Raw genomic sequence first — 14,695 nt, 5'->3', positions numbered from 1 at the left:
CCTAAATTTTCTGGTAATGATAATTACTCTTACCATTTCTGAATTGAATAATAGTATGTTAGCCCTTTGCTTAACCTCGTAGTCCTAGATTCCATAAACGCCATAAGAACAGGTATCCTGATCTGTCTTATCTACTCACTGATGTATCTCCATGTCAAAGCTGAGTCTCTCACATAGTGGAGTGTTATAAATATTCTGAGGCAAAAGCTGCTGACCTTGACCCAGGCTCTCAACACCTGGCCTACTGATAGTCAGGTGAGTAAATGCCAAACACCATAATGAAAATTCATAAAGAAATTCAGAAGATATAAACAATTGGTCCTGGAAAAGCTCACGTTTTTATGTAAATTTAGTGTGGAGTTTGCTTACAACACAATATTTAGGGGAAAAAAAGTTCTAATGTCACATTTATCTGGCTCCAGAATCCATGTTCCGTAAACTGAACTACACAGTCCCTGGCCTTTTCAGTTAATTCCCTTTGTGGAGACAAACAGCTTGACTGACATCTTTCAACATCTAAATTCTATAATCTGGGCACAGATTCTATACACATCAGGCCATTTTCTGATTACTGTTTAGCTTCTGTGTATAAATATCTTCTGGGAGAATCATACTGACCATGCCAACAAAACAATTTGGTCTCATTAGCATTTCTATTTCTCTCTGTAAATCGGCATTTGGTTTATAAGTATCACTCTCCTGGGAGTTTATTAATACAAGAAAGTGTCCCCCACCAAAAGCAATCAACTCTGCCCTCACCCCACCCCCAAGTGAGTATATGAAAAACCAACGCTGAGGACTACTGAGAGGCCTCTTAGCAGCAGCCAGTTCCTGGGAACACCACTCTCAACTCTCAGCCCACTTACTCACTTTGACAGGGTCCCCAAATCGTACAAGGTACCTATGAAATCTTATTTTGCCTTCATAATTCAAGGGAATGACACCTTACAGTAACAGAGTAATAAGCATTTGCGACTCTTGTCAACACAGAACTAGGAAGCAATCATCCTTGATGGGTCACATCCAGAAGTGATCAGTCACAACAGAGACTGGAGTGACAGTCACAGCAGTCCTTACTAATCAGAAAGATCTGTGGAAAAGAATACTGAATCTACAATCAGAAGGCACAATCCCAATTCCAGAGTTACTTCAGTCAAATCACAAATTATCCCATCGCCTTCATTTGTAAAAACATAGGTAATAGTTGGCCTAGCTATTGCTTTTTAGTATCGTCTCATTACTCTCATAGTGTTAAGATAATAAATGGATCTGACTGAAGTTTCCTCTATTTGCCTGTGTAGAAAAAGAAGCAGATCCAGGTTCCAATACCAGCTCTCCTTCTTCCATGCTGTAGCTATGAGATCCTCAACAAAACATTCAGGGTCCAGAAAATAGAGGTTGAATGCAACCTCTTTAAATGTGAAAATATTTAAAAGGCCAAATGTGAAATACAGTATTTCAAATAACGTAGGAAGAAGTTGAAAACAGACAAGACATAGACAACTGTTATTCTTTATAATAACCCTGTCCATACTCGACAGCTAAGTCCTTTAAGAGGTAAGTTCAAAAACAATGAAAGAAAATTATTTTCAATTCTTCAACACATTTTCAGGTACAGAGGGCTGGAATGCTTACCACTTTCACTAAATTAATTTAAATTCTACTTTTCACAAGGATTCCCTAAATCCAGCCTGCACCACTATGTAGCGTGTCAATGAAATACGGATCTTGGATGAGTGGAGTGAACTTGTAAATTATGAAATACTTTTTTGTTATACAAGATGTAAATGATATAAAGAAAAGCCAGCCTCTACAGAAACCAATACCAACAAATTAACCACCTAATTTTCAAAGCATGTAAGTATAACTTATGTCTTCAATTACTCTGTGAAGTAAATAAGGCAAGCATTTTTATTTTCATCTGATTTGTGAGAAAATGGGGGTTCAGAAAGGTTACCTGATTTGCCAAAAGACAAAATGCCTATCATTGACAGCAATGGGGGTATGACCAGAGCCTGAGGTACATAATTCCCAATGTAGCACTAATTCCACAATTCATACTTTATTATTCACCTGGCATTGTCTGTCCTCTGAGATCCTCCAGCTCTTCCCCTACGTGAAGCAAAACCTCTGCTTCTCCTGGCTCTCACTGGCCCCACGTTGTGGTCTGTACGTGGTCTCAGGAATTCCAGCATGCCATGAAGTCTCTGGAGCCCAGTGAAGAAGCTGCTCATTGAATCCAATGAAGCCACTCGGATGAGGCGGTTAGCACCAGATCCCTGCGTGTGCTCCTCTGAAGCTCCTGGATTGATGTTCTCCACATTCTCTTCTCCCAAGAGCTCCACTTCCTGTGTTAGGTCAATGGACACCTGAGGAGGAGCAGGCTGCAATAAGTTCGGTCCCCTTTGGCTGTTGACCACGTCAGCAGGAGCAGACTGTTGTGCAGCGTGATGATCTAACTGCACCTGAAGATCATAGTCCATTGCTTCGTGAGCCATCACTGAGGAAGCAATATTTGTAAAGTATTGGTAAAATAAATAAAAAATGTCATTTAGCTGATATATCTACTCTTTTAGAATTTCTATGTAAGATCATTCTTGGCAAAACTGAGGAGCTTGAAGAGAAGATTTTAGTTACTTATTTTTAAGTCAGAAGTGTTTTGGTAATCATCTACTTTTTTCTCTATAACAAGCACTTATAACCAGTTGTCCAGTTTGTCCTTTGAAAACATGAAGTCAGGTGACCATAATACTATCTTCTAAAACAGACTAAAGTACTGGTTTGAAAGGAATCCCCCAGACTTCTTGCAGTTCTTTGTCATGACCTGAATAAATGGACATTTACTGAAACAATACCTATAATGCTATATTTAATTTCAGCAAACAATTTTCTTTCATGGCATCAAATTACAGAGGATAAACAAAGAAACTTTCAAAATTAATTCAATTACTAACTTAAAATAGAAATTTACCTAATTTGTCCAAAAAAGGCTGAGCAACTTTTATTTACCCTATCCATTTCATTGTTTCCTACCTAATTCCCTTTGTTAGGTCCATTTAACAAATATTTATTAGGCACCTGTAGGGTATGTAGTCAGATACCCTACGGACGTGAAGATGGGTAAGACCCTGAACAGAGTTTACATTCTAGCAAATGAGAAAACAAATAAATGTGAAAATTATACATTATGATATTTGGTTTTGGTAATAGAAGTCAAGAAGCACCACTTTAGACTCAACAGCCAGGGAAGGCCTCTTGGAAAGAATGCAATTGAGCCAAGGAGTAAAGGATTAAAAAAATCTGGCCATATGAAAAGCCAAGAGTTTCAGAAGAAAATCAATGGACAAGTCCCTGGTGAGCATGGATTTGGTGCATTTGAGAAACCAGGCTGCTCAGTGTAATGAGTATAGTAAGGGAGATCGAACAGTATGGAATGGGGGTGAGGCAGGGGACTATCATCACTGAAGGCTTCGGTAAGGAATTTCTTCAGTGTTGGGAATGGACTATAGGGGAACAAGAGTGCAAGCCAGGTGACTGATTTATAGGCTACTGTGGGAGTGTAAACTAGTAGTCAAAGGCTTGGACAAGAGTGGCAGTAGTAAAGATGGAAAGGAACAGAAAGCTTTAAGAATCCTCAGCATAGACACATTACTTAAAATCAAGGGTGAGATTAAATTACTTAAGAAGGAATACGGACAGAGAAAAGAAGCCAAGAACTAACACTGGAGACACTAAGGTTAAAAAGACAATAGTTACAGGAAAAGAACCCAGAAACAAGACTATGAGGTATAAGGAAACCTGGGAAAATGTGATGTCTTGAAAGAATGTTTCAAGGAAGGAATGGTCAAGTGTTTCAAGTGCTACTGAGGGTGAAGAATGGTCACTAGATTTAGCCACGTAGAGATAACAGATAACCTACAAAAGAGCAGTTACCCCAAAGTGATGGGGTCAGAGGCCAGATTAGGCAGAGTAAATGGAGGGAATTCCAAGAAACACAGAGGATGAAATGGATATATTTTTCTCTCTAGTCACTCCTGAGAACTCATAAATATAACTCAAAAAGAAACAGGATATGAGATATATAAATCAGTTTTTTGGACTGATAACTGGTAACTACAGAGCTGAAAAGGTGAAACTCAAGTACCTGCAAAAGGGGGAATTTTGTGCTCTTGAGAAGCTGATTCCCACTGAGGGGACTGTAGAAACCAGGTACCATAGAAGATAGTGTTGAAAGATGGAGCTGAAAGAGTTGGTTGGTTAAAAGTCTGTAAAAGTAGTTAGCGGGTCTCCTCGTCAAACAAACAAACAAAAATCGCTTCAACCTATATTGTAGAAAACTGGACGTTTAAACCAGACAGCCTTAAGACCAGGATGGGAGAGCAGCACAGCAGTGAAAATGAGTTAGGTGAAAGTCTACAAACAGAACAGTGTGACTAACTTCCAATCTTTCTTCCCAGCTTTTTCCTCTGCACAAATCAGGACACAACACTCTGGTTTAGATACATTTTTTCTTTTGTACTCCAAGGCAGGAGATTAGAGGATTGTTCTCTAGAGAAAACTAGCTTAAGAAAAGAGATCTACAAATAATGACAGTTGTGAATCCTCCAAGAGAATGTCTGGGTCTCTGCCTATAAAGCCCACTGGTTGATAAGGTTCAGCCATTCACACAGAGCTTCCTATCAGCTTTCTGGAGGTCTCTCCTTAAAATAAATAGCCAAGGATGAACTGACTTTTGAGGAAAGCCTCCAATATGAGAGAGACCAAAGCAAATAAACAGAAGAAACTTGGAAGGAAGGAAGACAATGCAAGAAACAAAACAAACAAACAAAAAATTCCAAACTTACAAGAAAAGAATGCTAGGAGGAAAAAAGACAAATCAAAAGAGTGCTCTTGGTAATGAAAAATAACAACCAAAATATAAGATTTAATAGGAGTGGAAGATAAAGTAGAGGAATTCTTCCAGAAATTAGAAAAGTCAACGAACTGAGACAATAATAAAATTAAAAGGTCAAGCCAGAATATCTGATTAACTGAAGTACCAGAAAGAACTCAAAAAATGGAAGAGAACAAAGTAAAGCAAAACCTCTGGTCAAGATGGACCCATATGCTTTCTTTCAACTAGGAACCCCAATACAGTAAATTTTCCTCATAAATTATATCCAGTAGAAAAAAAAAGGCAGGTTGCAAATAAATCCACCATAATTCCATTTTTAGGACACTTAAAAATATTCAAAGCAATACTGTCTGGACTTACAATACCAAACTCAGAAGAGAAAGGATGCAAGACAAGAGTACACATGAGGCTTCAACTATAAATACATATATATATATTTTTTCTTTCTTAAAGGTAAAGGCCAACATTTGTTAGATCTGGGTGGTGAATGTACAGGTCTTTTAAAAATTATTCTCTGTACTTTTCAGTATGGTTAAATATTTAAAAATGAAATTTCTCCTCACATATGCCACTTTTGATTAGAGTAACCAGTTATGATTAGAACAAGAAGAGAGAGAGCCAAATCTATCGGCTTCATCACTTTATCTTCCACAGCACCAAGTACACAGCAGATGTTAAATATCTAGTGAATTACCCATCATATACCTAAAAAAGGAAACAAAACTATAAAACATAACAACAAAACCCAACAACTAAGAATATATCAGCATCTGATATATAAAACATTCTCATTCCAGCAAAGTTCTATGAAACGGCGTTGCTGTTCTGGAGCAAAACTTGAGAAAATGATCTCTCCAGCCCTTGGGGTAACCAGGGGTGGCTAGAAAAAAAGATCGACGGCTGGTCATCCCAAGCCTTGAGCGGCCTTGTCCTTGACCTCAGCATGTCACACAAATGTTATTTTCTGTGTGTTCCAGGAGAGCCGGAGCTTAAAATGTGAACCTTCCACTTGTCATCCATCTTAGCAAGATTTGTTACTCAGATTTCAATCGACGTCCACAACTATCCCGACTCCAATAAACAAGATAAGCGGCGACACCGGGAATCAGTTCAAATCGCTGCTGTCACATACTACAGGCCTTAGGCAGGTTTCCTAGCCTCTCTGTTCAACTAGTTCGTCGGTAAAATGGGGATAGTACATAGGTTGCAGTGTTGCTGTGAGATAAAGCTGGATAAAGCTAAAAATTATGCTCTTAAAAAAGACAAAAAATTAAAAGTTGGGTTCTTCAGTTAACTTGAAAGTGATGCAACCAACGGGCGCTCAAGGAGTGCAATTGTTTGTAAACTAAGAGTCTGAAGCTCAGCTCCTCAGAGAGTGGCTGGGGAACCTCTGACTCCGGCCCTCAGACTCCGGCCAACAGCGAACTCGCCATGGAACTCGCCAGCTTCCGGAATCGCCCGAAGTTTCTGCCTTCCCCGCGCCCCACTCCGACTTCGGGCGTTCTCTCTCAGCAACCCCGAAAGAGCCGGAGTTCTGGCGCCTCAGCCCCGACGATCGGGGCAGCCCAGGGCCGCCGAACCTCCTCAGACCGTGGGGTTCCATGCCCGCCCGCGGCCCACCTCGTGCGCGTCCCCAGGCCCCGTGTCCACACAATGAAGCCCAAGAAGTTACCCCAGAGCCAGAGGCCCCAGGACCGAAGCCTAGGGAGAGGCAAGAGCGCTCCTCACCTGAAGCTGGAAGGACGAAGTCGGGCTCGCGAGGCCGCCGCAGTAACGGCCGTTTCTTCCGCGGAACTCGCGCCTTGCTAGGGACAACCGCCCACCTCCCCAGCAGCTCAAGCTGCCCGCCTGAGCCGCGGGCGCGACCTGCTTCTATTGGGCAGCAGTCTCAGCCGTCGACCAATACTCTCTCTTCTTCTTCCTTTGGTCGTCGCTGGCTGAAAGAGCGGCACTCTCATTGGCTGGTGCTTCATAAACTGACTAGGCGGGATCACGCGCGAGGAGGCCTCGTACGATTGGTAAAAACCTACGTCCGTCAGTAAAAACCTACGCCGTGTTCAGCCCCGGAAAAGAAAAGCGAAAAAGTAATTTACCGCTCGCTGTTGATTTGAACTTTCTGGGGGAAGAAAGCTGTAAGAAAGATGTCTCGGTACATTTTCAAAGATGATGAAAATCTTAAAACTGTGGCTCTTGCTGCTTCTAACTCTTTAGTAAAAGATATCTTTAGCCAAAGGCTGGTAGCTAATCCAATAATTCCAAAATAGTGCCCCCCGGAAACCGGAACCTGTTAAGAGGCACAGAACAATCCCTTCGGGATGGGGGTTGAAGAGCTCACGAAAAAGAATTTGCCTGCACGATCTCTTCAATCCCAGACCATTGCAGTAAATTGTCTGCTACTAAACTATCGTCACATCACTTAAGAGCAAACAATTTTCAAGCATCTCCCCACTTCCCCCCAAAGATGCATTCTCACTTTTTAGGAGGAAGACCTAAAAATCTGAACCTCAGGCACAGGCTGCACGTTGCCAAAATTTGATTTACTCAGCTGCCAATTTTCAGTAGAATTGATAGCAGAGGAGAGCATAGACAATCGAAAATCATAGATAATCCAAATGCTGTCTTTTCAATATTTTTTTCCTCCAAAACCAGCGTTAGCATTTGTATGTGTGGGTTTTTTTCCCCTTTCCTGCCATCTAAGGGAGCTACTGCCTAGATACAGCATGGCTAATATAAGTAGAAAGGAATTTTCTAACATGTTTTGGAGTAGAATGAAAAACATTTTAAACGATTCTCACTTAGGTAAGTATACATGTTCAATGTAGAAAAATTGGAAATTTTAAAAATTAGAAAATTAAAGAGGCAAACAAGAAAAATTGTCTCTATCCAGAGAAGTCATTATTAACTTTGTTTAAAATCTTCACCTATCTGAATATGTTATTTAGGTATAGATGGGATAGTGTTTTAGTCTTAAAATATATCTCGAGTTGCTTTTCATGTTAATGGATAGATAGATATGTTGTCAAATACTGAATATTCTTAGAAAAAATTTAAATTAAAAAATTGGTAATATACCACATGGTAAAAGAAATTTGGACAACACAAAAGGCTGCTTACTGAAGGGTATACAGAATGTTTCTAAATGGTTTTAAAAGTGTATTCATTCACGATCCACCTAATAGCCATGTTTACTAGCAAGGAGAGAAAGAAAATTAACAAAGCCAGAACTGTGTAGTCTAGTCTCCAACTTCCAAATGTTAAATATAGTTTAGAGGGAAAGGTGTTGGCTGTGTTGTATTTTAGGAGTGAATTCCCAACTCTGGATGATTACTTAAATACCAGCCTCTCTATTGGCTTGTGGATCCTGAGAAGATTCACTTGATGTGAATCCCGAGAAGGATTTTATCTGCTGAAATGGGATCCCAAGGTCACCCGAGGGCCCAAGCTTTATAAATATTAGAGCCTAACAGCCATTTGCTACACAGGGCCTTCTCACTTACTTTGTATACCTGGAAGAGCTTTCTGCACTATGCTCTCTTCTTTATGCCTTCTGAGTCTACTGTTAAAGGTAAGTTCCTGAGACCTGCCCATCCAATCAGAACTGCTCCATTATGACCAATGAGGAGTGTGAGTAGTGATTATAAAGGAGCATGAGGAAACTTTGGGAGTCAATGGATACGTTCACTATCTTGACTGCGGTGGTATATACAAACATCAGAACTTAGCTGTTGCACACTTTAAATGTGTGTAGTTTTTACTGTGAAAATTATAACTCAAAAATGCTGTTAAAAATCAGAATTGTGGGACAAGAGTGAGCAGAGGGATTGATTGTATGAGCATAAGAGAACTATCTGGTATGATGATAGTATTCATTATCTTGGTGGGGTTTGGATTACTCATTGAATGGTATATTTAAGATTTATGTATTTCACAACATAGAAATGTTACCTGCCCATCCTCCCCCCAAGACCACTTTTAAACATATTAAACTGCAGTTTAATATAAATGCTGAAGTGTAAAGGAATGAAATGTACTAATATCTGAAATTTTCTTTTAAAGTAATTTAAATGTATAAAAGTTTAGGATGGATTACTGGGTAGAAAGTCATGGATAGATGGATAAGTATGTGATAACAGTACATCATTAGTTGTAGAATTTAGATAGTGGGTATATAGGTATTCAGAGTATAATTCTACTGACTTATATGCAGAGTTTGTATTTAGTTCAGTAAGAGGAAGGATTGAACAGAGTTTGTTCAGTTACTACTGCTCTGTAACAAACCATCACAAAACTTAGATTCTATATTTGAAAATTTTTATAAATGTTGGGGGGAAAATTAAGTACACGGCTTTGGAAGATAGTTTATGCAGTGAGGGGCCCTGAAGATTAAGCTTTATTAGTTTCACAGTAAATCTACCTCTGCCTATAGGTCAACCAGAGTGTGGATAATTAATCTACAAAGGACGTAAAGAGAACAAAGGACTTTAAAGATGAAAATAGAAGCTAATGAAAAGCTCTAGAAAAGGATCATTTTAAAAGCTCAACCTGTCCATGTTTATTCTACATTTTTTTATTATAAAGGAAAACATGCTCTAGGTTTAAAAAAAAAAATAAGTCAAAGATAAAAAGAATATAAATCAGCCATAATTTTATTCTCCAGAAATGATTACTAGAATATAAAATATAAATGTATTTTATTGTTGTCTCCTCAGTGATTGGAACAATGCCTAGCACATTTGCTGATGATTTGGGATGAATTCTGAGGAGGAAATAAGAAACATTTAGAGGTAGGGATCAGTGTATCCAACGTAAAGCGTACACTATGAGCAAAAGTGTAAAAATTCAGAACAAAAGGGCCATGTACAGGAGACACCAGTTTGAGTCTGGTAGAGATTAAAATCTGAGGTTCCTAGACTAACATTTTGTTTGTCTTATATGGCATTAAAATAATTTTTAATGAGATGCCAACCTTTAAAATAAATGGGCAATTTACAGAAAAATTTCCATCTTCTTTTGACAAAATGGAATGTTCTGGAAACATTGGGATCTCATTCCTACGTGATAAAAATAGGCTGGAGTTTGTCCTTAATGAAGCTCATCTGTTCACCGAAGTCCCCTCCACGGTCAGCTCACTCATTTAGGTTCATTCCTAGATACTGTAGGCATTAGATCTTGTAATCTCTGGTAGGAGAACTCTGGAGCTTGATGTTGGATGTCAGGTTGGAGTCAGAGACAGAGGCCATGGGTATCCAAATGGAAAGTTTATACTTAGTTCAATGGGCAAGAGGAAGGATTGAACAGTGTTTGCTCAGTTGTTACTGTTGTGTAACAGATCATCATAAAATTCAGTGGCTTAAGACAATAATTTATTTAGATTAAGATTTTGTGAAGGGGCAATTAGGTCTGGCTCAGCTGTGTGGTCCTTCTGATCTTGACTGGACTCAAGTGACTGAGTCGGCTGCTGGACTAGCTGGTCTAGTGGGACCTCAGCTGGGACAGGTTGTCTCTGCTCTGCGTGGTCTCATCTTCCAGCACAAGAGCCCAGCTTGTTCACACCTGGGCAGCGTTCCGAGAGAGGGAGAGGAAGTTTGTAAGGCTTCTTGAAGCCTAGGCTTGGAACTGGCACACCATCACTTCCACATTTCACTGGCCAAAGCCAGTCACAATGCCAACCCAGACGCCAATGGCAGGGAAGCAGACTCCGCTTTTTTTTCTTTTAAAAACCATTTTATTGTGGAAAGTTTTAAGCATATTCAGAAAACAAGATTGTATGAACCACTATGTACCCATCATTCAGATTCAACAATTAGCAACTGATAACTAATCTTATTTTACCTTTTCCTTTATCTGTAATTATTCTCCCTCCCTGTAGATTATTTTGAATCAAATCCCAAATATATAATTTCATCAACTATAAACATTTCGGTTTATAAGAGAGAGGTTTTTTTATTTTTATTTCCAATTGAAGTATAATTGACATACAATACTTCTCAATGGGCTGAGCGGCAAAATCACAGTGCCAAGAGGTGTGGATACAGACAGACATACCTTTTGGTAAAACATCTATCACAGTTACTATCGGAGGTATTATTTTTGACAATGTCGTTTGGAGTGGGAGATGCTCTGTGTAACTGGAACTGTTTTCTTTTTGTAACAGAAGACCGCTGCCTCCCTATACTCATAAAATAACTCCACTCCAAGGACTGAAGAGAGAAAGCTGTCCAACTTACACCTCTTCCAGCTTCTTGCCCAGAGACTCCTTAGTTTCAGTTTCAATCCAGATCTTTGTAAAAGCTAGACAGCCTCTCTAAGACTTCTGTGAATGAATGAACATAAAGTTAGACAAGAGCAGGGAGCTTAGAGCCAAGCTAGACACACAAAGACGTTACTACACTGCACAGTAATGTAGAAACTGTATTTCCCTTGGTCTAGCTGGAGCCTAAACCACCATCTGTATTCATGCCTTTATATAATGTTCCCTCTTACTCGGTCAACTTTTCAAATGCAAGTAGCTTGTGGTAGTGGTACACTCACATCTTAATGTGAGTTAGTCTCAGGTATTAGATACTCCAATACCAGGAAGACCCTGGGTGGTAAGGGACCCTAGAAGAAGGAGGAAGGGAGGGAGGAAGGGAGAAAGATAGACAAAAGTATAGAAAGTTTGAAAAAAAAAAAAGCAATAAAGAAAAAGAGAAGAAAGCGGGGGAGGGAGGGAGAAAAAAGAGAAGGAGGGAGGGAGGAAGGAGGGAAAGAAGGGTGAGAGGGAGGAAGGAAGGGAGGGAGGGAGGGAAAGAATATAGGTTGGAGTAATCTACCTTCCTGGCCCACTTTAAACAGTGCCCTTAGCACAAGATTTCTGAACTCCTATTGATATTTGTCCTGTGCATTGTAGGATGCCGAGTAGCATCTATCTACTAGATACCAGTAGCATACCCTACCCTACCCCACCTCCCCTGAGTTTTGACAACCAAAAATGTCTCTAGACATTGCCAATGGTCCCCTGAGGGGCAAAATCATCCCTGCTTGTGAACCACAAAAGAGACTTTCACAAATGTGAAATAACATGTGTGACTCATGTTATTAGACCAGAAAGGACCCTACCATTAACAGATGGCCGATTGGAGGGCTCGTATGCCCGGCAATCGTCAATGACCTCCTCCAAATGGGAAGGGCAATCTTCGTCCAGTGGCTCCTGGTACCGATCCACAGCCACCAACTGGTAGATCTTCTCAGAATTACAGCCTGGCATGGAAACAGTAGGATGGGAGGCTTAAAAATTCCTCTGGCACTCACACATCTCTCTGGGTGTTGATGCCTGGCACCAGAACTAGGGACTTTGATTATCGAAGAAACAAGACACCACAGACCAGCCCAGGCAGTGCCCACATTGGAGAACAAAGAGCCCAGAACAGCACTGATGTGGGACTTTCTAGTCTATCGGAAAAGGACCCAATTTCAGTACCATCTAGCTAGGGTTCACCCTGGTTACCTTCAAATGGGATCTTCCCAGTAGCAATTTCCCAGAGGACAATTCCAAAGCTAAAAGAAAAGCAAGAAACTGAACAACCATAACAAGTTTCCCTTTTCTCACACCCCTCGAGCCATTTCTAGAAACCTGAGTAAATTTTCTAGTTACCACTCAATTCCAGTCAACAGAGTGGAGGTAGGACTATGGTCCTTGGATGTGGTGTTTGACTTGGACTTTCCTGTCCTGTTCATCTGAGTTAGAATCTGCCCGAGAACATGAACATACCTGTAGATTTCAGCCTTTATGTCATATTTATCATATACATTTTGCAGTCTCTGAGGTGAGACATATGCTGTGGAACTGACTCTCTTTGCTTCTTTTCTCTTAGTTTCTCGACTGATGGATGTCTGTGTTTTGCTCAACTTAAATCCTGTGAGCTAGACAGAGAAGTGAATTAGAGATAGAAGGAAACAGCATGATCTTGGGTTGCGGGTAGAGAGCGGGGGGTGGGGGTGGGGCTACACATGATTGTCAGGGGATGGTCTTTTATCTTTATTTCAAGTGGTGCCTTCTGTCTACGTGGCTACTCTACTGGCTGGCATTGACCAAGAGAAATAACAAGGTTTCTTTTCTATAAAATGGGGGCAATGAGGATTACTTGAGATAACAGGAATAAAGCACCTGTAAGATTTGGCAAGTTGTAGTTGTTCTAGTATTACTGTGTTAGATACAGGGCTTTCTCAGTTGAGAATTCAACTCCACTAAGTGAGGATGGACGGGGTACACAGAGCCACCACATGGCTTGCTTTCTCTTAGAAGCAGATAAAAAAATGAGGTGGGGGCATCCCCTCTGTTCTATCTGACCCTATAGAATGGCCAGCTTGTTCCTTTGGTTTTATATGACATCTGTAAATTAATCTACTGACCCTGCATGGCCAACACCGTGCTCTTAAAGAAGCCACAGCACAATTAAAGGAAGTGTATGTGCTCGTTACTCCATGCACACCTGTCATCAGCACCATCACTGTGCAGAGGGGCTGGCAACACCCAAACTCGGCCAGCCCCAAATCTAGGAGCAAGGTCAGGAAAAGGGTAAGATGCTTAGAGAGCTCATGCCCTTTCTATTATGTGGTTACTAGATACTGACATCCTCTCACATCTGGCCCCATGCTGGATACCAGAGATGAAAGGCTGACAGGCGCGTGAGTGGTTTAGACATGGTGCTTTGGGAGCGCTTCTATCACATCAGCAAGGAGAAAAGGCATCTGAAAGGCAGAAAAGACCTGTCTTCTGTTATTTGAAGGCTATCCCTGCCAATCATAAGGCTGGTAGAAAGGCATCTATGGGTGACAAAGAAAATATTCTTTTAGCATTTTGGAATTGTGGACACTGAGTTAACAAAAAACTCTCCTCTTCCATATGAGAATGTGACATTCAGTTAACTTTTTAGCTCTATTGCCCTGGGAACCTGATAAAGGCAGACTCTTACCTATGCACCTAAGTAATATTGCTGATGATAAAAAAAATAAATGACTGCTGATTGGTAAATTGCTTCTTTTTTTTTTTTTTTTTTGGCGGGCATCGACTTTAATATGGGCTGACCTGTTTGGGGAGGCGGCAAGGAGGGTCACCTTTTTGTTCTTGTTGGGAGTGAAATCCCAGCGAGATCAAATAATTCCCAGTGAACTGCGAACTAGGGAAAGCATTCCCGGTCTCTGCAGCCTCCACCTGGCTGCCGACAGCCAGAGCCAGCGGGTCAGGAAGCCCTGGGTCCCCAGCACGCTCCCAAGCCCCAAGCACAAGGAGTCCCATGAGTAAACAGAGTCCACGGATGAGGAGTTGGGGGCTACGGAGACTATAAAGGGTGGACAGGGATGCTGGGCTTTGCGGTAACTCTTATAAGTGACATGCCCTTTGTGGGGACACTTGAAGGTAATGCCTGCACAATTGTTAGAATATTGACTCCTGTGGGTCATGAGCCTTCTAAGGTTGGAGGGCCCTGTACCCACCTGAGGGGAGCCTCTTTCTCTCGTACTTGGGGCAAGGCAAAGAGAATAACTCCTGGATGACTGTTAGGACAGCTTTGGGGACTCCCACTGGAGAGAAGCTGTGTTTCCTGCATGATACCCTTTTGAGTGACTCCAAATGCCAAGTGTGGCCTGGGGCAGTCCTGTGAATCCTAATTCCTAGTTGAACCTAAGGAGATCCCCTGGTGGGTGATGGAGGGATGTAGAAATGGTGTCCAGGCATCTAAAGGACATGACTCTTAGCCTATCCCTGCTAAGTGAGCGGGGAGAGAGGATGAGAATCAGAAGAGCAGGCAGGATTGAATCTGT

General features: G+C 41.0%; 2 protein-coding genes and 1 long non-coding RNA gene across 6 annotated transcripts in view; 1 reads left to right on the top strand and 2 right to left on the bottom strand.

Moving 5' to 3' along the window:
• RFWD3 (ring finger and WD repeat domain 3) overlaps window positions 1-6,773 on the bottom strand; it is a 33,809-nt gene extending 27,036 nt beyond the window's left edge. For both annotated transcript variants that reach the window (XM_006908825.3, XM_015586939.2), the window contains exons 1-2: window positions 6,623-6,773; window positions 2,074-2,500 (exon numbers count right to left, since the gene is read on the bottom strand). In XM_006908825.3, coding sequence (XP_006908887.1) covers window positions 2,074-2,498 — 425 coding nt within the window. In that variant the 5' untranslated portion in view covers window positions 2,499-2,500; window positions 6,623-6,773. The remainder of the gene's footprint in view (window positions 1-2,073; window positions 2,501-6,622) is intronic.
• A 1,620-nt stretch (window positions 6,774-8,393) lies between these two features.
• LOC112477318 overlaps window positions 8,394-14,695 on the top strand; it is a 7,923-nt gene continuing 1,621 nt past the window's right edge. The window contains exons 1-2 of the long non-coding RNA XR_003045389.1: window positions 8,394-8,459; window positions 9,604-9,678. This is a non-coding gene — a long non-coding RNA (uncharacterized LOC112477318). The remainder of the gene's footprint in view (window positions 8,460-9,603; window positions 9,679-14,695) is intronic.
• Window positions 10,812-14,695, bottom strand: part of MLKL (mixed lineage kinase domain like pseudokinase) — a 19,442-nt gene continuing 15,558 nt past the window's right edge. For all 3 annotated transcript variants that reach the window (XM_006908824.3, XM_006908823.3, XM_025044559.1), the window contains exons 8-11: window positions 12,645-12,796; window positions 12,381-12,430; window positions 11,993-12,133; window positions 10,812-11,207 (exon numbers count right to left, since the gene is read on the bottom strand). In XM_006908824.3, the coding sequence (XP_006908886.1) occupies window positions 11,164-11,207; window positions 11,993-12,133; window positions 12,381-12,430; window positions 12,645-12,796 (387 nt within the window). In that variant the 3' untranslated portion in view covers window positions 10,812-11,163. The remainder of the gene's footprint in view (window positions 11,208-11,992; window positions 12,134-12,380; window positions 12,431-12,644; window positions 12,797-14,695) is intronic.

The sequence above is a fragment of the Pteropus alecto genome, unplaced genomic scaffold (genome assembly GCF_000325575.1).
Source record: "Pteropus alecto unplaced genomic scaffold, ASM32557v1 scaffold123, whole genome shotgun sequence".
NCBI classification, from domain to species: Eukaryota; Metazoa; Chordata; class Mammalia; order Chiroptera; family Pteropodidae; genus Pteropus; species Pteropus alecto.
This window is presented reverse-complemented; position numbering and strand designations above follow the sequence as displayed.